This window comes from Cydia fagiglandana, chromosome 15, assembly GCF_963556715.1.
Source record: "Cydia fagiglandana chromosome 15, ilCydFagi1.1, whole genome shotgun sequence".
Lineage (NCBI taxonomy): Eukaryota > Metazoa > Arthropoda > Insecta > Lepidoptera > Tortricidae > Cydia > Cydia fagiglandana.
Genome location: NC_085946.1, coordinates 14,653,549 through 14,679,031, shown reverse-complemented (window position 1 = coordinate 14,679,031; position 25,483 = coordinate 14,653,549). Strand labels below are relative to the sequence as shown.

General features: G+C 43.5%; 1 protein-coding gene across 1 annotated transcript in view; it reads left to right on the top strand.

Moving 5' to 3' along the window:
* LOC134671431 (pyruvate carboxylase, mitochondrial) overlaps positions 1-22,621 on the top strand; it is a 69,282-nt gene extending 46,661 nt beyond the window's left edge. The window contains exons 15-26 of the mRNA XM_063529289.1: positions 2,115-2,165; positions 2,297-2,546; positions 3,689-3,836; positions 4,453-4,712; positions 5,556-5,770; positions 6,451-6,661; positions 11,168-11,374; positions 12,022-12,130; positions 15,610-15,735; positions 16,393-16,554; positions 17,844-17,919; positions 20,720-22,621. Of these exons, the coding sequence (XP_063385359.1) occupies positions 2,115-2,165; positions 2,297-2,546; positions 3,689-3,836; positions 4,453-4,712; positions 5,556-5,770; positions 6,451-6,661; positions 11,168-11,374; positions 12,022-12,130; positions 15,610-15,735; positions 16,393-16,554; positions 17,844-17,919; positions 20,720-20,892 (1,988 nt within the window). The 3' untranslated portion in view covers positions 20,893-22,621. The remainder of the gene's footprint in view (positions 1-2,114; positions 2,166-2,296; positions 2,547-3,688; positions 3,837-4,452; positions 4,713-5,555; positions 5,771-6,450; positions 6,662-11,167; positions 11,375-12,021; positions 12,131-15,609; positions 15,736-16,392; positions 16,555-17,843; positions 17,920-20,719) is intronic.
* The last annotated feature ends 2,862 nt before the right edge of the window (positions 22,622-25,483 follow it).

Genomic DNA, 25,483 nt, shown 5'->3' with positions numbered 1-25,483 from the left:
GTAAGGAGCTAAGAAAAGCTCGTCACGACACTTATGTACACACTGTAAAGTATACAGAAGGCGATTTAGTGTTAGTTAAAAACGAAGCTCGTTCTAGCAAACTGGACCCCTTATATTTAGGTCCGTTTAAAGTAGTTAAGGACATTGAACCCAATGTAATAATTATAGATAACAGAAATAGACAAAACACTCTGCACAAAAATAGAACTAAACTATACTATTCATAAAAAAAAAGCTTATACTTTTTTTTTTTTTACATGCAGAGGGGGCGTGTGGTGTATGTGTACTTATGTACTTATTATATAAGCTATGTATCAATCATGTATCGAGTTAGTCTGTAAGTTGTGTTTGACCAATAAACACATGTAATCAATATTCTATTTTATTTATTAAAACATCCATCCGTACACTGTGCGCGTCCGAACCTGCTCGGTTCGCCCTCTCATAGGGAACGCAGTTAAACACAACGTCATCACTGCACGCAACGAAGCGACGTTGCCGCTCCGCTGCGTGGACGCGTGCACGCAGCACGCAGCCGGTTTGTCTCGTCGGAGCTGCGTTGCGTGCAAGTCACGCGTACGCGCACGTCACGCACACGTCACGCAAGCGGTGTGTCCTCTCTTATGAGTTTTCATATTCTACAACGCAGCGGGACGCGTACGTGCACGCGCACGTCACGCACACGCATCCGGTGTGGCCTGGCCTTTATACCAAACGTCAAGTAGTAGGGTAATTTAAGGGTTAAATTCACGCAATATTCTTAATTTATAAAAATTACATTCGTTTTAAGACGAAAAGTCGGAAAGCTTGGGAAAATCCAGAAGTTGATAATTGTTAGTATGTGATTTTGAACGGTGTTTTTGGGGTTTGTAATTATTTTATATTTAAACACTTTATCGTAGGTATATCACAAATAGTGTACATACCTTTGTAATGGTCGTAAAAAAATCATATACGTATATCTATTACTGAAAATTACATATTTACATAAATATGATTCAGCCAATTCAACTTTTAGCACTGATTTCGCAGTGAAAATCGAAGTTATCCTTTTTTTTACTATTTTTCCTAGAATCGGCAAACAATTATGTGATACATATATTAATTTCTTGCAAAAAGAAAAAGTCATGCATTTAAGGGTTAAATGTTTCTTACATTTCCCTAGTTATAACAAAAACTTGTATCTACTCACACTCATTCGTCATTCCTAATATTTCCGTAAACCTGGCACATTCCCAAAAATCCTGAAGTTCGGTAACTCTACACATCAAATTTATAACACAAGGGCCGCACTAAACCTAAATACATTTTCATTTCGCACACGGTTGTACATAATGTGTGTTTGTGTGTACCTATATGTAATTAATCAACTAAACTTTAAAGTGTATTCGTCCTCACTTGTCCTATCATGTAAACAAACAATGCTCGAAAACATTATCACACAATAATAATCACTTTTTTATTTTATTTATTGAATAAATTGCAAATTACAGTACTTAAAATGTTGTAACCAAATAAACACTGTAAAATATAATTTCTAATAAGATTTTCATCAATAATCGCAGTAACGAACGGATCACCTCAAAAACATCTGACATTACGATGTTTAGAATTTCTATGGATTTGACGTTTATTTGTTTACATGGTAAGATACGCAAGGATGAATACATTTTACATACCCTTATTGTATAATATTACTTTATTAGTATTTAACCCCCGACGCAAAAAGAGGGATGTTATATGTTTGACGCCAATGTATGTCAGTCTGTGGCATCGTAGCTATCCAACGGATGGACCGATTTCGTTGCGGTTTTTTTAACGTGAAAGCGAGTTTCCTAGCGGTGGTTCTTAGCTATGTTTGATAGAAATATCCATCAGTTTGAAGAGTACTCGGCTCTTTTCCAAAACTATGTAAGGCATATTTGGCATGAAATGGATTTTTTGGCATATAGCGTGGAGGGTTTACAATTTTTATCCCATAACCAATCGTAGACTGCTATGAAAAAAACATGTACCTACCTATTCTTGTAAAAATTGTGTCTGTTGTTCATTTAATTATAATGTTCACGCTCCATGTGTGCACAGTTTCCTTATTTTACTAAACCTATTTTCAGACCTTTCACCAGAGGCTGTCAAGAAATACGAACTAACCGGAGAAAATACGGGTAAGAAATTAGACATCAACTTTTGTAACTGCTATGATTATAATTTTTGGGATTAGATGTCTCTGTGCTTGAGTATTTATACTGAAGACCACCTAAAACTAAATAAAACAACAAACATTCTTTTCTTACAGCCATCAAGCCTCCAAAAGGCTTCAAACAGATCCTCCAAGAAGGCGGTCCAGAGGCCTTCGCCAAGGCCGTCCGCCAACACAAGGGTCTTCTCCTTATGGATACGTCGTTCAGAGATGCTCATCAGTCCCTCTTAGCTACCAGAGTTCGATCACATGATCTATTGGCTGCGTCACCTTACGTTGCGCATAACTTTAGCAATCTGTACTCCATGGAGAACTGGGGTGGAGCTACTTTTGATGTCGCTCTTAGGTGAGTAGTTTATGTCCTTGTCATTTACAGTATCTTCATATGAGATGCTCAACAGTCTCTCTTAGCCACCAGAGTTCGATCACATGATCTATTGGCTGCGTCACCTTACGTTGCGCATAACTTTAGTAATCTGTACTCTATGGAGAACTGGGGTGGAGCTACTTTTGATGTCGCTCTTAGGTGAGTAGTTTATGTCCTTGTCATTTACAGTATCTTTATATGAGATGCTCAACAGTCTCTCTTAGCTACCAGAGTTTGAACACATGATCTATTGGCTGCGTCACCTTACGTTGCGCATAACTTTAGTAATCTGTACTCTATGGAGAACTGGGGTGGAGCTACTTTTGATGTCGCTCTTAGGTGAGTAGTTTATGTCCTTGTCATTTACAGTATCTTCATATGAGATGCTCAACAGTCTCTCTTAGCTACCAGAGTTTGAACACATGATCTATTGGCTGCGTCACCTTACGTTGCGCATAACTTTAGCAATCTGTACTCTATGGAGAACTGGGGTGGAGCTACTTTTGATGTCGCTCTTAGGTGAGTAGTTTATATCCTTGTCATTTACAGTATCTTTATATGAGATGCTCAACAGTCTCCCTTAGCCACCAGAGTTCGATCACATGATCTATTGGCTGCGTCACCTTATGTTGCGTATAACTTTAGCAATCTGTACTCTGTTGAGAACTGGGGTGGAGCTACTTTTGATGTCGCTCTTAGGTGAGTAGTTTATATCCTTGTCATTTACAGTATCTTTATATGAGATGCTCAACAGTCTCTCTTAGCCACCAGAGTTCGATCACATGATCTATTGGCTGCGTCACCTTACGTTGCGCATAACTTTAGCAATCTGTACTCTATGGAGAACTGGGGTGGAGCTACTTTTGATGTCGCTCTGAGGTGAGTAGTTTGCATGAATATGTTAATACGGTTTGTTTAATTTATTGTATTTATTTTTATTTATGGACTGATGTTCGAAAAAAAGAATTAATAAATATTTAAACTCGTCAGACATATCATTTTACATGATAATCTGATGTAGGACGATCTCAGCCTTAACCTAACTTTTATCTGAGCAAGTTCTAAATTTATCTATTTCTCGAGTTCTAACTCTCTTTTTAACCTATTTCCCATTTGACCAGGTTCCTGCACGAATGCCCATGGGAGCGACTAGAAGACATGCGGCGCCTCATCCCCAACATTCCGTTCCAGATGCTGCTGCGCGGCGCCAACGCCGTCGGTTACACCAACTACCCCGACAACGTGGTCTACAAGTTCTGCGAGATGTCGGTCAGTGTCTTATCATTTATTTACACAAAAACTTATATAATGGGAAATTCTCACGATTTTTCCCTGCTCAGGCTATTATACGTCATGTAATGTCGGTCTGTGCCCGGTCATGTCTTACGAGTACCCTGGCCATTTTACATCATATAATGTCAGCCAGCGGTCGATCTTGCCCTGCCCTGGCCATTTTATATCATATAATGTCCTCCTGCGGTTGATCTTGTCCTGCCCTGGCCATTTTACATCAATAACGTCGGCCTACGGCCGGAAATGTCCTGCCCTGGCCATTTTACATCATATAATGTCGGCTTACGGCCGGTAATATCCTGCCCTGGCCATTTTACATTATAGAATGTCGGCCTGAGGCCGATCGTGTCCTGCGGTGGCCATTTTACATCGTATAATATCCGGCTGTGGCCGATCTTGCCCTTCCCTGGCCATTTTACATCATATTTTAATAATTTACCCCCTTATTCGTAAAACTTAGCAAACATTTGCTAAATTTTGTCTCTTTCCACCAAACATAAATGTCATATTAATTGTGGAATAAATGATTATCTATATTATGTTGAATTTTATAAACGTTTACCTACAATTAACACCATTAATTTTATTACAGGTTAAAGCCGGCATGGACATCTTCCGCGTATTCGACTCTCTTAACTACCTCCCCAACTTAATCCTCGGCATGGACGCCGCAGGCAAAGCCGGGGGCGTAGTCGAAGCTGCCATCTCATACACGGGCGACGTGTCCGACCCTAACAAGAAGAAATACGACCTGAAGTACTATTTGAACCTGGCCGATGAGCTTGTGAAGGCTGGGACACATGTGCTGTGTATTAAGGATATGGCGGGGCTATTAAAGCCTCAAGCAGCTAAGTGAGTATTATTTGAGCAAAGTTTAGTTTTGATTTTTTTAACCATCTTTAACAGACGTTTTTATGGCGGTCAGCGAAATATAATCAGCGCGTGTCGATAACTTAGTAAAGGTTGGAGCACGCGCTGATTCAGTCGAGATATTGTGTGTGTCGCCGCAGATTAGAGATGGATGTAAAGATAAAAGGATATATAAAACGCCTAGGTAGGATTGAATAAATTAGTCTAAGATTACCAGTCAACGGTGTCTTTTACTCACTCAACCCAGTTCCTTTAAAGTTTTTTCTCAAAAATGGACGGCAAAGTCGACTTTGCCGTCTAAAAAATAGGTCGCGAAGCGCGTAGTTTATGGTCACTCAAAAATTAAAAAGTTAAAAACATTGCAGTCTCGATTTCGGGACTGCAATGTTGCATACAAATTCAATTATTTGTCGAGTTCCGAATTTTTTATAAGTTGAAATGGCCATATCAAATGAAGGCACAGGCCCATTAAACAGCCAAACACATGATTAGTACCGCGACTATTTAGCTATCTCAAATAGGTTGGCGTATTTTCGGCCGAAAAATACACTTCTATTTTTTTATTAAACAATAAAAAGGCGGCAGGGGCTTTTTTCTGTGAAAATATATACGTAAGAATGCTACTTTTGTAAAATATTTCTATGATATTTATATTTCTAGCACCATTTTTGAGAAAAGCACTATATATGACTCGGCTGGAAGGCTACTTGCTGGCTTCAGATTCAATTACTTAAACGGACTCCCAGGGTCGTTCGTTTAAAACGAATCCTCAGCCTGCAAGTAGCTACTTCCGAGCCTCGACAATAATGTACTATTATTCCCCAGGCTCCTGATCTCGGCGATCCGCGACAAGCACCCCGACGTGCCCATCCACGTGCACACGCACGACACGTCGGGCGCGGGCGTGGCGGCCATGCTGGCGTGCGCGCACGCCGGCGCCGACGTGGTGGACGCGGCGGCCGACTCCATGTCGGGCATGACCAGCCAGCCCAGCATGGGCGCGCTCGTCGCCTGCCTCATGGGCACCGAACAGGACACCAGTCAGTACACTTAAAAACCAACCCTAAATTCTACAGTTCCGCGCCAGTAACTTTATATCGGTGACATAATGTCGGTCATCGGCCAATCTTATGTTACTAAACTCCAAGCATTCCACTTCACATCTTGTACAGTAGAGTATATAGAGATACACAAAACGCTTCTCTGAGTTAAAAAGATTGATTAATATCTTTCGCTCGCGGTGATATGTATCACTCTTTGCGCTCATTTCATTCATTTCGCTCAGTAGATCTGTAAGCTATATTGGTCACGAATGAGTAGAGAGAGATGTCAATCAATTAGATACACACAGCCATAAGTGCGACCAAGATGGAGAATCACTCGATATGATCCCGCCGTGTTTTCCCGACACCCTCCGAATTCTTCCGAACCACTCCGAAACCTATTCGCATCGTCACGCTCGGCCGGCTCGAATCATGAGTGGGAAAGAGCGAGCAAGGAACACTGAGATAGATGAGTTACTGAACGAAATGGGCGAGTTGAATCTGCACTGAGTTGATGAGTGAGTGAGTTCAGTTCATTTAAATCACTCACTCGTGAACGACACATGTCTAATTGTATTACACGGAGTACTTTACGATACAATTTCGGCCTTTAAAATAAAATGCCCTAAAAAAAGTTATCGAAAAATAAATTATATCATCACTATTATTGTTCTCAGAAATTCCTCTCCAAAAAGTATCGGAATACTCAGCGTACTGGGAGCAAGCTCGAACCCTGTACGGGCCGTTCGAGTGCACGGCCACCATGAAGTCCGGCAACGCGGACGTGTACCTCAACGAGATCCCCGGCGGGCAGTACACCAACCTGCAGTTCCAGGCCTTCTCGCTGGGACTGGGCTCGCAGTTCGAGGAGGTTAAGAAGGCTTACAGGTAGGATACTATATGTTATTTAAAGAAATTCCCCTCCATAAAGTATCGGAATACTCAGCGTACTGGGAGCAAGCTCGAACCCTGTACGGGCCGTTCGAGTGCACGGCTACTATGAAGTCCGGCAACGCGGACGTGTACCTCAACGAGATCCCCGGCGGCCAGTACACCAACCTGCAGTTCCAGGCCTTCTCGCTGGGACTGGGCTCGCAGTTCGAGGAGGTTAAGAAGGCTTACAGGTAGGATACTATATGTTATTTAAAGAAATTCCCCTCCATAAAGTATCGGAATACTCAGCGTACTGGGAGCAAGCTCGAACCCTGTACGGGCCGTTCGAGTGCACGGCCACCATGAAGTCCGGTAACGCGGACGTGTACCTCGACGAGATCCCCGGCGGCCAGTACACCAACCTGCAGTTCCAGGCCTTCTCGCTGGGACTGGGCTCGCAGTTCGAGGAGGTTAAGAAGGCTTACAGGTATGACACTATATGTTATTTAAAGAAATCCCCCTTCAAAAAGTATCAGAATACTCAGCGTACTGGGAGCAAGCTCGAACCCTGTACGGGCTGTTCGAGTGCACGGCCACCATGAAGTCCGGCAACGCGGACGTGTACCTCAACGAGATCCCCGGCGACCAGTACACCAACCTGCAGTTCCAGGCCTTCTCGCTGGGACTGGGCTCGCAGTTCGAGGAGGTTAAGAAGGCTTACAGGTGTGTTACTATATATTATTCAAAGAAATCCTCCTCCAAAAAGTATCAGGATACTCAGCGTACTGGGAGCAAGCTCGAACCCTGTACGGGCCGTTCGAGTGCACGGCCACCATGAAGTCCGGCAACGCGGACGTGTACCTCAACGAGATCCCCGGCGGCCAGTACACCAACCTGCAGTTCCAGGCCTTCTCGCTCGGACTGGGCTCGCAGTTCGAGGAGGTTAAGAAGGCTTACAGGTAAGATACTATATGCTGCGATCATATATAACCATGGATACCGCCTTTAGGAACATTACCGTTCAAATTCTCGGGCCAAATTAGCACACATACACAATTACGCCTACATTCAAATAAGACGAAGCGTTTACAGAGACTGTAATCAAAGCTGGTAAACGAAATAATAGTCATCTTTATTACACTAATGGTACATAGCTAAGTGTAGATGAAATGCATATAATGTCAATAACTACCAATCAGCGACATTAATCCGCTAATAACCTTCTTGCTGTACGTACTGGCCGCTGAGAGTTCGCGGTCCATATTTGATTAGAATATGACTTGGACAGGGACAGGTTTATGCCATACATTGAAGAACCAGTCAAATAATTCACGTATAATAATTTAATGAAGATTAAAAGATAACTAGTTAAAATGTTGTTATGAAATGACAGACTAACTCAACATAAGTAAATATATCATTGTTGTATAAATGTATTCCGCTATAATAAGTATTTTGTATATTTTATTATCAATCTGTATGGCAGTACGAATTCACGTTCAGGTATAGTCTGACCGTTTTTCTAAGATCAAGTACGCCATAGTAAATGTATGGCGAACTTGATCTTAGAAATCGGACTGGCTATACAGTCTGCAAAATTTACACGGGTACACGAATCGGGTCAAAAATATTTGAACAGGCGGAGTCACAATAAATCCCCACTTTCAGTTCAGAATATTTTATATGTATATAGCCGGTCAAGCAAGTTTGTCAGTAGAAAAAGGTGCAAAATTAAAATTTTGTATAGGACCACAGCCGTTTGCGCGCTTACTTTTTCAAAATTTGCCTCTCTTATAATATTTTAAACTTTCGCGTTTTGAACACATATTAACTCACATTATACGAAACGAAACTGATTTTACGTCGGTAAATCAAGGTAATTGAATATAATTCGCGTTAGACCCGTCTATAATGTGAGTTAATATGTTTGCCGCTCTTGTCTACTGACGGAAATGGCTTGAGAGAGAACCTACATATATGTGACAGTAGAGGGTGGATTCAAATGATCAACATTTTCCGATAATGTGTGTATTTGTTAAATTAATTCAGTGAAAGCATGATAGGAAAAGTGTATCTACATATAGGAGACCGGGTATGATTATCTCACGGGTTATATCTCATGAATAGAACATATTCTAGATATCTTGCCAGACATCCACTCAATTTCATGTCTCTCTAATTGGACAGCTTTTTTCCATAGTTCTCTGCGAATAGCATCTTGTGGGAATCTGAATGGAAAGTAATGTAAAATGACAATACCAAATTTGATTATTAATTTGAAATAACTAGGTAGTTTTTTTAGCTCCATCTCATGAAATAAAAAAGAAAAATACAAATCTGTAAGAAGGAATTTATTACTACATTTATAATTATATAGAAAATACCTAAACCAAACACAAGTTAATAAAATAGTCTACTTCATTTAGCATAACACCATCCCTATTATCCTCGCAATTTAAAAAGTCGTATGTTGTTATGAAAGTCGTATGCAGTTGTTACGTTTTAGCTTAGCACGGTAGTATTGAAAACAAATCGTCATGTTTTTTCCAAATTCTACTGCAGTTATCTGTTTACTACAAGTGAAAAGTGATTCCACTGTCCTAGGTATGAACTAAAATAACTTCTGCACCACTTCACGACACATGAATATATTTTTAATTACAATAAAACGTTGTTTTTATAAATCAATTTAGCCATTTGTCACTGACTGTCATCTCGGTCGTACTGAGATTGCCAATCGAGCAGTTTGTAAGTACCGCCTATCGCGGGGTAGTTTGCGTTGGGTCATAATTGAGCGGACAGAATACTTCCATGTATAGCATTTCGCTGACTATATGTTATTTAAAGAAATCCCCCTTCAAAAAGTATCAGAATACTCAGCGTACTGGGAGCAAGCTCGAACCCTGTACGGGCCGTTCGAGTGCACGGCCACCATGAAGTCCGGCAACGCGGACGTGTACCTCAACGAGATCCCCGGCGGCCAGTACACCAACCTGCAGTTCCAGGCCTTCTCGCTCGGACTGGGCTCGCAGTTCGAGGAGGTTAAGAAGGCTTACAGGTAAGATACTATATGTTATTTAAAGAAATCCCCCTTCAAAAAGTATCAGAATACTCAGCGTACTGGGAGCAAGCTCGAACCCTGTACGGGCCGTTCGAGTGCACGGCCACCATGAAGTCCGGCAACGCGGACGTGTACCTCAACGAGATCCCCGGCGGCCAGTACACCAACCTGCAGTTCCAGGCCTTCTCGCTCGGACTGGGCTCGCAGTTCGAGGAGGTTAAGAAGGCTTACAGGTAAGATACTATATGTTATTTAAAGAAATCCCCCTTCAAAAAGTATCGGAATACTCAGCGTACTGAGAGCAAGTTCGAACCCTGTACGGGCCGTTCGAGTGCACGGCTACTATGAAGTCTAGTGAATTGAGACATTTGAGACTCATCATCATTCTCTTGCCCTTGTCCCATTCCCGTATTTATTTTTTTACGTGATCGACGCAGCACGTCTTTCTTTTCCACACCTCTCTGTCGCCCGTCATTTCATCATTCACTTGCGTTCGTTTCATATCATCTCTCACACAGTCCATCCACCTTTTCCTTTCCCCGTACTTCCCTCCACATTCATTCGTAATACCTGTCTCGTCACATGACATTTGAGATTATTGTAGCTCGTATAAAAGGCACTTGTATTGTAACTTATTTGGTATAACATGCAAAATGAAAAAATCTTACATGCTGACGGAAAGTTTCCAAGTTTGCCAACTACATGAAAAATTTTGAGAAAGAAATTTTCCATTTTCAACATGTTTATTTATTTCTCCTGAAAGTTTCCACATATATGGTAACTGTCCTTTGTTCTTTTCAACCCTGAGCCATACCCTTTGAGGTGCACACATAGACTAGGAATCTTCTAGACCGAGTTTAGAGCAATTATTTCATGCAACCGATGATGCCAAAAAGGCGGGAGTGCGCGGGACGAGGTGAACGAAGTCCCGTGCCGTGATTGGTCCGTTCAAAGACACGGACGTCACACAAAGACACTTTCGACTCGAACATGGAGTAAAATTACTGTATGCGTGGCAGAGGAGGTAGCGCGACTATGCTCAGTCTGGTGGATGTCTTGTCTGTGGGTGCACATTACTTATACACATATACCTACTTCATTTTGAACCTACACTATGGAACCAACCCGGAAATTGCGAAATGACCATTATATCTCGAAATATTCCATGGCACTGTCAGTTTGTTTTGCTATGGCATGGTTGGTCCTACATTTTATCTCGTGGAATATAGCGACGCGTGGCCTTATAGATAGTCAAGCAAATCTTGTCAGTAGAAAAGGGCGCGAAATTCAAATTTTCTATGAGACGATATCCGCGCCTACATTTTTCAAATATGCCGCCTTTTTTTACTGACAAGATCTATTCTGCTTGACCAACTTTAGCTAAGCGTTGACCAATGAATCTGTATTATTTTACCACGCTTTTTGCGCACAGATCAAATACTATCTATTTTCTTTTACAGAGAAGCGAACCTTATCCTCGGTGACATCATCAAGGTCACCCCCTCGTCCAAGGTCGTCGGTGACCTCGCCCAGTTCATGGTGCAGAACAAACTCACCGCCAAGGACATCGAAGCTAAGGCTGAGGAGCTGTCGTTCCCCAAGTCCGTCGTGGAGTTCCTGCAGGGAGCTATTGGGCAGCCGCATGGCGGATACCCTGAACCTCTAAGGTATGTGTGATTATAGTGCCTGTCTTTATTAACTGAGCGTTAGCGAAGGTCTCCATTTCAGCTTGGTCAAATATGCTTTCTCATGTATGGATGTTCTCCTCTACTGGTAGCAATTCGATTCTCGTCAAATTTTGTAGTAGTAGTAAAACACTTTATTGTACAAGAAGAAACATAAAACAGGAAAAAACACACATCATTTGTACAAAGGCAAAATTATCCTTTTTTTCTTTTTTTTTGTGAGCAGGTTCGATGTCTTTGGATTTTTTTTTTCAAAATAGCAGAGCCATACATTTATTCAGTTTTATGTTATGCTCGCGAGGTCTATAGCTCACAGATCCACTACTTTTTATATCCCATATATGTGCTACTAGTAGCTCTATAAGCTGTAGATCGCTCCGGTTGTTTCGAAAAATTTCTAAAAGTTCAATTGACAAGCTGTAGATCGCTCCGGTTGTTTCGAAAAATTTCTAAAAGTTCAATTGACAAAATAATTTCATTTAATTATCGAACTTAATCAGAAAAAATCGGTTGAGGAATGCGACTTGTAGAAGAATTGCTGGCCAGCTGGACAGATATATGAAAGCTTTTTAGTTTACTGGCCACGTCTAAAAAATAAATAAGAATACACCTAATGTTTTTCTCCACAGATCTAAAGTACTTAAAGACATGAAGAAAATCGACGGCCGGCCCGGCGCTGAAATGCCGCCACTCGACTTTGACAAACTTAAGGCTGACATCCAAGAAACGTACCCGCAGGTAAACAATATTATTATTATTCATTTAACAAAATACATGGTAAATCATATGACATGTGATGTGTTAGGAGAGAAAACACCATACATCATTAAATACAGGATTTAATACATAAAACACGGAAAACAGGCGTAGCTTCAAGTAAATCACACTCCGACGCAGTAATGGCGGTCGATCCTCGTCTGACAGTCCGGGTCGCGCCCATCGTAGTGTCAGCATTGACACCACCGTAGGGCCGCGTTCGAGCAAACCACATAATCGGTTATCAGATGTAAGCACAGCCCAACAAAACTCAACAATGTGTTTGTCTGTGCGATCATCAGTCTGTAGTTTTTTTTTTTAAACATAATCGGAATATGTAGGATAGGACGGCATCGGCATAATAAAAACTCTTATGCTCTAGTTTCCTAGGATAGCGGTGCCGTCATATAGCGGCCGTCTCCATACAAATACTACGACATCCATATTTAGCCGTATTATTTAGTATGGAGACGGCCGCTATATGACGGCACCGCTATCCTAGGAAAACGAATCTTTACATGGCGTATTTTATTACTTGGGGGTTTTCAGAAAAAATGGCACTTTTGGGTTATTATTTAGACTTAGAATCACGAATACTATTGAATAAGACAAAGAATAAAGTGTCAACAGTTTTTCATATAAAATTTGGGTTTCAGTTTTGTAACGGTCCATACAAAATGTATGTGAAAATGCGTTACAAAACTGTCATTTTTGGGACAATTTTTTTCTTTTTAAACCCTCGTGATTCTCAGTAGAAATAACCCAAAAGTTGAAGGATTTTTGCAAAGATTTTTACAGAAGATTTTTTAAGTGTGAATGCCTACCTATCTATATGCGAAATGTGTATGGTTTTTACGTACTTATATCATGTTTTCAGAACTTTGTGACCGGTGAAATAGACAATGTGGTAGGGAGAATAAGCCATTTCTAAGCGTCTTTCCAAGTGTCAAGTGTTAAAAATGTCACTAACCGATTTCTTTATTGACATGTTTTTTGAACCCCACATTTTGGAACTGTTGTTTGAAACCTTTTGTAATCGTGATTTTTTTCTCATATTCCTCCCTTAATTGTTAAGAGTTTTTATGTTGTTTGGAACATCATTTATTATTTTAAGTAAGGGGTTGTGCACAAATCACGCGAGGTTTTTTCGGCTACTTTTTTACCCCCCTCCCCCTTGGTGATATTTGGTGAGGTTTTTGGATACCCCCTCCCCCCACACAACCTCACGTGTATTTTTTTTTTATTTTTTCATTCGACCTAATTCTAAGATATGTATTGTATATAGAAAATCTTGTTTATTTTTCTATTTTCGTTAAATAGGCTCGCTATTTTGAAGTGCAGAGTGAAGATTTATGTTTAACGAAACCGAGAAAAAGTATCTACTCATGTGGTAGGTTTTTTTTTCTTAGTTTCGTTCACTGTAGAATAATACACGTGAGGTTTTCTTATACCCCCCTCGCCCAACGTGATCTATCGTGATTTTTTCGTGAACCCCCCTCGCCCTCGATAACCTCGCGTGATTTGTGCACAAGCCCTAATATGTTAAACTATGTGACCACCTGTTAGTCTACCCCCTAAGTTACCAAGCTGAAGGTTTAGGTCTGACATCATTATGCAGTCACGTTGTTGCTAGGCGTGGGTGGAGTGGGCTCTCGCTCACGGCCTCGCGCCCGAAGGGGCCTCGCGCGAGGCCTCTTCGGGCTAATTGAAAAAAGGGCCTCGCCCACGGCTAGATTAGTTCACGCTACGCTACGCTAATGTCATTATGTCATAAAAACACCAAGACTTAGCCAGTAATGTTTGTGAATTTAAGATGTCTTGTATTTAACCCATTTAGACCCAACTAGTACCCAAACTTCCCTTAACCTTTTGACCGCCAAAGTCAGACTGACATGTGCCGCAATGGGGTTGGCAACTGTCAAAAGTTAGCATAGATGGCGCCATCATAGCTTGCCCCTTTTTCTATGAGGGCTTAAGGGCTGGCATCCAGGGCACAAAAATTTGACACAATTCTAGGGATTGACAGGGCAAGCTATGCTGGCGCCATCTGCTAAATACTTCGACCGGCCAACCCCATTCCGACAAGGTTCAGGTCCAAGGGCGTCCGTTAGCTGGCGCGGTTGCACAGAACGGGTTAACGGAAAATAACTAACGGCTAACTCGCGCGGACGAGTGCGATGGATTTTACTTAAGCTCTGGTTATAGGGGCTATTCATAAATTACGTCATTTCAAATTAGGGGGGGGGGTCTGGACATCGGATGATGGTAGCATGACGTAGGAGGAAACGGGATCATTCGAAACATGATTTTTGGATGATTTTAGGAGGAGGGGGGGTCCAAAATCGTTAAAAATCGATGACGTCATTTATGGACAGCCCTCTAGTATATAGCGGCCGTCTCCATACAAAATACTACTCATCCATATTTAGCCGTATTATTTTGTATGGAGACGGCCGCTAAAGGCTTGGCCACACACAGAGCGCGACGCAGCGCCGCGTCCGCGCCGCGTCCACGCCGCGCGACCGCGGCACATGCTAACAGGTTACCGACGTCAAACAGACTGCGTCCCGCCGGTATCACGCCCCGCTTCTGTCGCGCCCCGCGCCGCGCGGCCCCTTGCGTCCGCGCGGCGCGTGCGCAGCGCTGCGCCGAGCGAACGCGGCGGCCCGCCGCGTCCCGCAAGGTCACATCAGTAGGATCGGACGTTAGGCAGCGAGCGGTGCGCCGCGTTCCCGCGCGGCCGCGCCGCGTTCACGCGCGCCTTGAGGGCGTGTTGAGAGCGTGAGGCCGGCGCGATCGGCGCGCGCCCTGTTTGACCAGGCATCGCGTCGGCATCACGCGGCGCGGACGCGGCGCTGCGTCGCGCTCTGTGTGTGGCCAAGCCTTAAATGACGGCACCGCTATCCTAGGAAAACAATTTTACAAATTCACCCCCGCACCGCCCGCGCACTGCACCCGCCCACGCGACGCGGTCGCCCCAAAGGGTTAAGTGTCATGAACAATAGTTATTTGTACAACAAGAAATCAAAGTTTGATATTTCTTCGAGTGCTTATTTTGAGTCCCGTGCAAGCGCTACGCTCGTGAATCTATTATAGAATCTTGAGTGTAGTAAGGGATTCAAAAGCGCACGAGATGTAAATAACTTTGTTCTCGTGTAGTACACAAAATTTTTCACCCTAAGCAGTGAGAACATACCTAAAGGGACAGAGATAATAGAACCCAAGTATATCGAACTTGTATTAGACCCCGCATGTTGAAATGACATTTGACTATAAAGGTCACTTGAATGTCATTTTGTCTCACTCAGTGAGCAAAATCGCATGTTGCTCACTGAGTGAGACAAAATGAGTCAGTGAGCAAAATCGCATTTTGCTCACTGTTTTTAAGAAGCAAAGTATCCTTGTTCGAGCTGCTGAGGTGAAAAATTCATTTTTTTTTTAATAATATTAAATTCCCACAGATCACGGATTACGACGTAATGTCGGCCGCTATGTACCCGCAAGTGGCCAACGATTTCTTCCGCATCCGCGAGAAGTACGGCCCCGTCAAACATCTGGATACTAAGACCTTCCTTGTTGGACCTACGGTGAGTGCAATTCTTCCATCACTACCTACTCGTATATCCTCTAGCCGCCCAGAGACCTAGAAAAAGGTCTCCTGTTCCATTCTAATTTGAACTTTGTGTTGACAAAACAAAATTTAATTTTGCTTGGCAAGGTCTGGGCGGTACGTATCGGCTAGAGGTTATAGCGTAAACTATACTAAAGTATTCCACAAGTATTTTGGCTTTATGAATCGGTGACGCATTTCTAAGCCTGTCATAAAAAAAGAAAGCTGTACATGTACCTAAATACTTCTATAAATAAGGGCCTCCCCACATCTGGCGTCTTTCGAGCGTCGGCGTCGTTGGCGGTGCAGGCGTTGCACATGCACAGTAGATTATGCCGTGGAAGAGGGATAGCATTATAATCTCGACCGTCACTTCAGGCGAAACAATAAAACTTGGAGATTCTGGGTTAACTATTTAAGGGGTCTTTCCCAATGAACATCCGTTTTTAGCGGGTACTGTTTTCTCCAGGATCCCGTTATAGCACAGCATAGAAGTGCTCTATAGGAGGCCTATGTTCAGCAGTGGACGTCTTATGGCTGAGATGATGATGATGATGATGATGAGAAGTGCTCTATAGTAATTGGCGATATTCCTTGATAATTTTCACTCTCTTACTCAGCATTTATTTTTCAGGTCGGCGACAGCATCGAAGTGAAGATCGAGCGCGGAAAGACGCTTGACATTCGTACATTAGCCATCTCGGACGAGATGACGGCCGCGGGCGAGAGGGAGGTGTTCTTCGAGCTCAACGGACAGCTTAGAAGCGTGTTCATCAAGGACGAGACGGCCAGCAAGGTTAGTATTAGCCCTATAGGGTGATAGTATCAAAGTATAGACGCTCGACATCCGCACATTAGCCGTCTCGGACGAGATGACGGCCGCGGGCGAGAGAGAGGTGTTCTTCGAGCTCAACGGACAGCTTAGAAGCGTGTTCATCAAGGACGAGACGGCCAGCAAGGTTAGTATTAGCCCTTTAGGGTGACAGTATCAAAGTATAGACGCTCGACATCCGCACATGAGCTATCTCCGACGAGATGACGGCCGCGGGCGAGAGGGAGGTGTTCTTCGAGCTCAACGGACAGCTTAGAAGCGTGTTCATCAAGGACGAGACGGCCAGCAAGGTTAGTATTAGCCCTTTAGGGTGATAATCAAAGTATAGACGCTCGACATCCGCACATTAGCCGTCTCCGACGAGATGACGGCCGCGGGCGAGAGAGAGGTGTTCTTCGAGCTCAACGGACAGCTTAGAAGCGTGTTCATCAAGGATGAGACGGCCAGCAAGGTTAGTATTAGCCCTTTAGGGTGACAGTATCAAAGTATAGACGCTCGACATCCGCACATGAGCTATCTCCGACGAGATGACGGCCGCGGGCGAGAGGGAGGTGTTCTTCGAGCTCAACGGACAGCTCAGAAGCGTGTTCATCAAGGACGAGACTGCCAGCAAGGTTAGTATTAGCCCTGTAGGGTGACAGTATCAAAGTATAGACGCTCGACATCCGCACATTAGCCATCTCCGACGATATGACGGCCGCGGGCGAGAGAGAGGTGTTCTTCGAGCTCAACGGACAGCTTAGAAGCGTGTTCATCAAGGACGAGACTGCCAGCAAGGTAACTTGACTGCCAATATTAAGTTGATGGGCGTTTTTAAATTTGTGTCTTAGATTCAGAGAAAACAACCCAGCGTCACGGCTCGGCCACGATATTGCGCGACTGGCGACGGCGGCTTCGGCACCCATAGGCTGCAGCGAGACACAACGATCGGACCTTTCGTTCCCACCTATAGTTGCCGCTGCCGCCGTCGCCAGTCGCGCAATGTCGCCGCCGAGGCTTCATGGAGCCGGCCGCGAAACCGCCGGAGCTTGACACCTTTCGGCCAAAATTCCTCCTTATACCTGTGCCTATTTTTTTATTCGGTAGACTTAAAATGACATTTCCTAGTATGAACATGAAATGTCATTTCATAGTATGAAATGTCATTTTAGTCTACCGAATAAAAAAATCGACTTTATGTTAACATTTGATTTGATTTCTGTGTTTGTTATCGTTATAACAACATTCAAATCCACGATTTTTTCTCTTTATAGGAAATGAAGATCCATCCTAAAGCCGTCAAGGGAGACAAGAACCAAGTTGGAGCCCCGATGCCAGGCACCGTACTATGTAAGTAAATGTACATACTACATTTTCCGGGTGTCATTCTGAATCCCTAACGTTTGTCCTAAAGTCACTTGCTCTAACTGGTTTGTCCTAATGGGCACATGCCCTTAACGATCAATTGTCATAACGATTATTTTCCATAATGTAATGGTTAGCCTAAGAATCATTTGTCCTAAGCATTTACACCATAACTATCAAGATCCCTAAAGTTTTTTACTATATTTTTGAAATCCCTAACAATGTTTGGCATAAAATAACATGCTCTAACTGTTTTGACCTAATGGCTATTGCCCTAATGATCTATTATCATAACAGTTACTTTTCCTTTTGACCAATTATCATAACAATTACTTTCCATAATGAATGGTAACGAACTGTTGCCACAAAAGTGGGTTAGGTTAGGTTAGAACTGTGACCCTCGAAAAAACGAACTGCGGCCACAAAAGTGGGTTAGGTTAGGTTAGAACTGTGACCCTCAAAAAAACGAACTGCTGCCACAAAAGTGGGTTAGGTTAGGTTAGAACTGTGACCCTCAAAAAAACGAACTGCTGCCACAAAGTGGGTTAGGTTAGGTTAGAACTGTGACCCTCACAAAAACGAACTGCTGCCACAAAAGTGGGTTAGGTTAGGTTAGAACTGTGACCCTCGAAAAAACGAACTGTTGTCACAAAAGTGGGTTAGGTTAGGTTAGAACTGCGATCCTCGCAAAAATGAAGTGCTGCCATTGGTTAGGTTAGGAGGGAAATTTAAATTAGGACATACGAGTATTAGGTCAAGAAACGATAGGCTAAGTAAAATTAGGTAACATGGTGGTTAGGATATATAAATTTTAGGCCTAACAATAAGTAGGCAAAAAAAGAATTATGCTACATAACATTAGAATAAATACTCAATATGGAAAGTGCCATTAGGGAAAAACATATTAGGACAAAAAAAAATCGGCCAGTCGATAATAGGGAAACCAAAATTAGGGTATACGAGTGTTAGGACAACTGATCATTATGACAAACAATATTAGGGAATGCAAAGATAGGAGAAAAAACTTTAGGGATTCAGATATACATAGATCCACTTTTTCCACGGGGAATTTTCTAAAAACTTCCTTTAACTTTTTTAATAAGTTTCGTAAGTTGTATACGTTTCCAAGACCTATAACTTTCTGCAAATTGTATAATAATTTATCTATCAAATACCTTTATACGAGTATGTATATTTATATATACACCGTGAAATTTTAGTGGTTGTTTTCCCGCAACGAAATGATTCTGCTATCGATATACAGTCGATGTGTAATCTTTTTTTTAAATAATGTTAAGAAATGCCAGATTTATAGATATGTCGAACGAAACTCGAAAGTGACCTAACACCAGTAGTAGCACTGCAGTAGTACCTACCTAATTCTTTTGAGTGAATGAAACAAAATAACCTAAAAAGTAGTTCCATTTATTTTTCCTTCACACATTTTACGTGCAGTTAGTTTGCAGATCCTTAAAAGTAAACATAACAAGTTAAGATCAAGCTTTTAATGATCAAAAACTTAAACAAACACTTAAACTTCCCGATACCGCAATAATTGTTCGAACTGCAATCCGCCACGTTCAATACACAATCACCTCTGCCCTGTGCATGTGCTGGCGTTTGAAGCTGCCCGTGGTTAAGCAGCCGCTGTGTTGCGGCGACAATTATTCGTCCGTGTGGAACTTGGGGGTTTAAAATCCCCCGAAGACGCAGCGACTGTAAATGGTCCGGTTCCGCGTAAAGTCGCCGGGCGGCGTGGGAGTCGTAGTTAACCCTAGCGTACAGCTGCACCATCGCGACGTACTCTAAATTAGAATATTCGTAATGTCGATCCATTTTACTAGAAATAGCAGTGATGACATTGACAGGATCTGTTATCACATTAGTTTAATAAGCAAAGAGGATGTAATTATTCGATTTACCAAAGTTGACACAACGTAATGGCAATCATCAAACTAAAAAAAAGGTTTTATTTCAACTGTTAAACGTGAAGGAACAGTCTAAGTAAATTTGAATTTCAGTTGTCAAACAGTAAAGCACTCTAGCCTGTTACACAGTTTAAAAAAGTAACATGTGCTTGTTTATTTGTTTATCTGTTTACAATATCGGGAACTGTCGTCGACTTGCAGTTTTAGTGCGTTACTATTGTTTTTCGCTTGTTCGAGTTTAGGTTTTTTTTTTGTAATTTTTTTTTTGGAAAACAGTTTATTTGTAAGTTTGTCTATCATAATTCGAAAGTACTACCGATAGCAAATCGCCCTGCCGCGGGAAAACAACCACTAAAATTTCACGGTGTATACAGTATGTATCAGAACGAAAGGGCAAGAAAGAGGCCCATTAATGTTTAGGTCATACTGAGCAACTTTTACTATGGTCCAACCCCAAAATCGCGAAAAAAAAATTGACTCTCCCATAGGAAATTTCAACATCAGACAAGCAAAATGTATGAAACGACCAATTTTTATTCCGCGATTTCGGGGTTGGTCCCATAGTAAAAGTTGTTCAATATGACCTAAACATTAATGGGTCTCTGTCTTGGCCTCTCGTTCTGATACATACTGTATATTTCGGGGATCTCGGAAACGGCTCTAACGATTTCGATTAAATTTGGTATATGGGGGTTTTTGGGGGCGATAAATCAATCTAGCTAGGTCGTATCTCTGGGAAAACGCGCATTTTTGAGTTTTCATATGTTTTCCGAGCAAAGCCTCCCGGATATTTCGTAATTATTTTATCGCCAAAACTAACGAGCGATAAAATAATAAATCACAATTTATTTCCACAGCGGTGAAAGTAAAAGAAGGTGACAAAGTAGAAAAAGGACAAGCCATCGCCGTCCTATCCGCCATGAAGATGGAGATGATAGTGCAGGCGCCGAAAGCCGGCACCATACAATCCGTGCTCATCACGAACGGACAGAAGCTCGAGGGAGACGATCTGATCGCGACCATCGAGTGAACTACATAAGGTGCAATTTTGAATGGCTCGTTTCGTTTCTTTGATATTTTATTGCATAAACGGTGGGATACCGTTTATAAACGCTGTTGATACTTAAATGTATGGAAATAGTGACTACTTTTCGTCACATGTGTCTAGAGCTGTGCCGTTCTCGAGAATGTTCTCCGTTTGATATGGGAAATATACTCGAGCGAGAACGTCCTTCATACAAAACAGAGAACATTCTCGAAAACGGCATGCTGTGCCGTTCTCGAGATTGTTCTCAGGTTGATATGGGAAATATACTCGAGCGAGAACGTCCTTCATACAAAACAGAGAACATTCTCGAAAACGGCATAACACTTCAGTCGAATCATCCATATCTTTAATTTTTCGATTAGCGTTCGCTACGGCTCCTGATAATAATGTTGAAAATTGGTATAGCTTGGAAATCTGAGAGATTTTAATATGTACCTAAAAAGTGAAGTGCGATTTAATAAATCGAAGTTTTATGTATATCAAAAGTATGTTTTTGTTGAGTATTTGTGAAACGATTTTTTCTTTGTTTTGAAATCCTCTTGTTATACAAGTTATATTTAATATGTTGTTTGTTAAATGTGTTTTTATAACTGATATTAATATCTAAGAAACGCAGCGACTCTAAGAGTGATAGTTATACGTTGAAGTTTGAATGTTACTTAATTTTTAATGATCCCGTCTTTATTTATATATTTTATTAATTATTTGGCACAAGCATAAATGTTTGCAGCATTTTATAAGAAGTTGATACTATTGTATGTATGAAGTTTTAAATCTTTTTTTTTTACTAATGTATTTTGCGATTTTTTATACTGTTTCCTTTTATATTCGAATCATTGTTTTTAAAGATTTATGTACTTAGTAAAATATTCGGCGAAAAAAAGCATTTTCAGCATTTCTTATCAAATCGCGAAATACTTGTAGCTCAATAGGAACCTTAAAATCTTTACCCGACCGCGGCATGGCCCAGAAGGGTATTGTTATTGATCAAACTGTGATATCATCCACTAAGAGTGGTAAAGTGACTTAATAGCATCACAGTACAAAATTAAAAAAAAAACACTAGGGACCGAAACCGGTTTTGTTTAGAAAACCGGTTACCGCGAGTGTTGGTACTTTTGTCTGATATAATCAGCGAAAGTATAATAAAAGCCTAAGCGTTGTCCCACTAACCCGGGGTTAACCGGTTAAACCGCTAACCCAGTGTCAAATTGTACTGGTAACCATGGTAACTCCAGGTTTAACCGGTTAACACCATGTTAGTGGGATGGTGCATATGGCGCTAAGCCAAACAGCTATCTCAAAATTAAATGATTTTCAAAATGTGTCAACTGTAGAAACTAAAAAAATAATTTTGTAATGGATTTTCTTTTGCTATTTTTCTATTTTCTCATAATAGAAGTTAGTTGTCGGTTAAACCGGTATCGTTTTAAATAAATGTTTTCGGTCTCCAGCATGTTCATATTCAATTCAAATGGCTCCTAGTAGTTATAGTCATTCCATACAACAGGGTTAAATGAAAAAGTATGGGCATATCACAAACTAAAAAGACTACCTTTAGTTGTAAATTAAACTGTTAGATGTAAGGTGATCTGTCTGTACTTGAAGCTAAGTTAAGTGTTTTTGTATGTTGGTGCTAATTTTGTTATCAATCTGTAATATTATTGTTACTTTCATTTGTACGTTTATGCAATATATTGATTTTATCATATCGTTTTTTTATTTTATCATTGTTTTTTTTTACTTTGTTTGGAAGCCTTAATCTAAAACAAAATGGATGGATGGTAACGTAAGATAACAATTATATTTCATAAAATACATATGTATTGATAAATGAAAAAATAAAACAGCAACTCTTATTAAAAAGTATATTTTAAAACTATAGTTTACTTTCAGTGCTTACTTACTATTAGATCCTAGTCCATTAATTAATACTAACAAATTATGTACACAACACCCATGCGCGAACGCTTAAAATTTTAGGATTCATTCAAAAGTTCCAATCAACAAGACTTCGACGACAATTTACCCCATCAGTGTTTTTATAACAACAATCAAGTAAAATTAACAAATCATCCATGGCTCTAATTGCAATCATTTCAATATTATGTGTTCCGTACTCCACATCGGATATCTTCATTGAGAGAGTAACGCGATCGTTGACCAATGATGCCGCTAGCGTCTATGTAGTCGCTCCGCCCCACGCCGTGACGTAGTTCCGCTTCCACTTCCTGCGAACCGTTGCTCGCTTCCCGCCACTCGCCACCGCCATGACATTGTTTCGTCGACCGTCTTGACCGATGGTCCGCAAATATTTTTTGCGTATATTTTTGCAGCATGGTGCTTTAACATTTCCGATCCAAAACTCGGTCGATTAAATAGTGAGATACGGCAGAGATCGCCACTATTAGTCTTTTGGCGGTCTCGCGATCGAAGTCATCGAACGGTGCTTTTCGATTCTACCCACTTTTTTCTCGCTAAATTAATTTTCACATTCCATGCTGCTAAAATCGTTACCGTTAACTCGCATTTTCGAGATCGAAGTAGGAAGTGCGTCAGTGGTTTTTGTTAACAAGTGGTAACAAGTCGCTCCGCATCGGAGAGGGAACGCGCGGTCATCGTGCCTGCGGCGGCGGCGGCGGCGCCCGGGCGGCGCGGAGGCGGACAGCCTGCGCGCGCCGCTGTCGGGTGCCGCGCTTCGCTGATAAGGAGGTTTGGATTGTCTCGAACCATCCGGTGAGCCAGTTTAAGATATTCTAATTTTATTGGCGTTCAGAAGTTACTTCGTCACTCGCGGAGGGTTCTCAGGCAGTAGCCTGGGAGTACCTCGTGTTGTTAGTTGCGGCGCGACCGGGGCGCCCCGTCCCCCGGCGCGGGGGCGCGGGCCCGGCGCCCGCCCCCGCCCGCGCGCGCCGCGTCTTCTGCTGTCGTCCAAGGTGACTCCGAGACACCGCGACGCTGCGGGCCACGGTGGACGCCTCCAGTCCGCAGGACTCGGAGAGACGTCACACGCCCGCTCCTGTTGCTGCAGTCGCGGCCGCTCCTGTTGCTGCAGTCGCGGTGCGGACGCCTCCAGTCCGCGGGACTCCGAGAGACGTCACACGCCCGCTCCTGTTGCTGTAGTCGCGGTGCGGACGCCTCCAGTCCGCGGGACTCCGAGAGACGTCACTCGCCCGCTCCTGTTGCTGCAGTCGCGGTGCGGACGCCTCCAGTCCGCGGGAGAGAGCCCGCTCCTGTTGCTGCAGTCGCGGTGCGGACGCCTCCAGTCCGCGGGATGTCGCGGTGCGGACGCCTCCAGTCCGCGGGACTCCGAGAGCCGTCACACGCCCGCTCCTGTTGCTGCAGTCGCGGTGCGGACGCCTCCAGTCCGCGGGACTCCGAGAGACGTCACACGCCCGCTCCTGTTGCTACGCCCGCTCCTATTGCTGCAGTTGCGGTGCGGACGCTTCCAGTCCAGCGGGACTCCGAGAGATCCGCGCGGCTCTGCGAGACGTCACACGCCCGCTCCTGCAGCTGCGGGCGCATCGCGGGTGGATCGCGCCAAGGTGAAGGCGGACCGCTTCTGCGTCCCGACTGCTCGAGCGGAAGGAAGGTAAGTTACGCGTAAGCAGTGGAAATGCTACGAGTACAGCGACGATCGCCGCGTTGGTTGCCGGCCGTCATGACGTCGCTGGTGACCTACGCGCCGGTGTGGCCACCACGATGGCACCGCCGAGGGCAACAGCGTCGCCGTGATGATGCGTGCAACTACGAGCCTAGCCATCGGCGCCTCCCGTGCCGGTAACGTCCGTCACGCGCACCGGCGCCTGTCGAGCTGGCCGCCACGACGGCGCCTCTCGCACCTGAGCCTGGCGACGGTGGCCGCCATGATGGCGCCGCCCGCTCGATGACACCGCCTGCCCCCCGAGCTGGCCGCCACGATGGCGCCTCTCGCATTACGCATCGACGCGGTGGCGGCGGCTGCCACAATGGCGCTGCCCGCCACGATGATGCCGCCCGCCACGATGGCACCACCACCTGCGCACTGGCGCCTCTCGAGCTGGCCGCCACGATGGCGCCTCTCGCCTCACAGCAGTGCCTCCCAGACCAGCCAGCCAGACGACGACCGCCTCATGCACCGGTGCCTCCCGAGCTGGCCGCCACGATGGCGCCTCTCGCCGCACGCACCGGCGCCTCCCGAGCGGCGGCGGTTGCCACAATCACGCCGATGCTGCCCACCGATGCTGCAACTACGACGATGTCGTCCCTTGCTCGCTGGGCGCCACAGTATCAGTTTTGTCCTGTCCACATGGTTCCATTGAGGTACGCAGGCGCCTATAGCTATGGTGCAGGTATAGGTATGGTATGGTACAGCACGAACAGACCGCTAAGCTCTTGGTTTCGGTTAAAGAATCCTCCGGCGACGGCAGACAAGGTCGTAAAGAGCCCCGTCCTAGCGCGGCTCGACTGCCCGGAGTTGAAAGCGGTAAGATATGTCGATACTCAGAGGAAAATACGTCGTGTTCCCGGGCTTCATAAAGGTGCTGATCGACTTCGCTGTGTCGCTTCGAAGCTCCTACGACTTCTCGAGGCC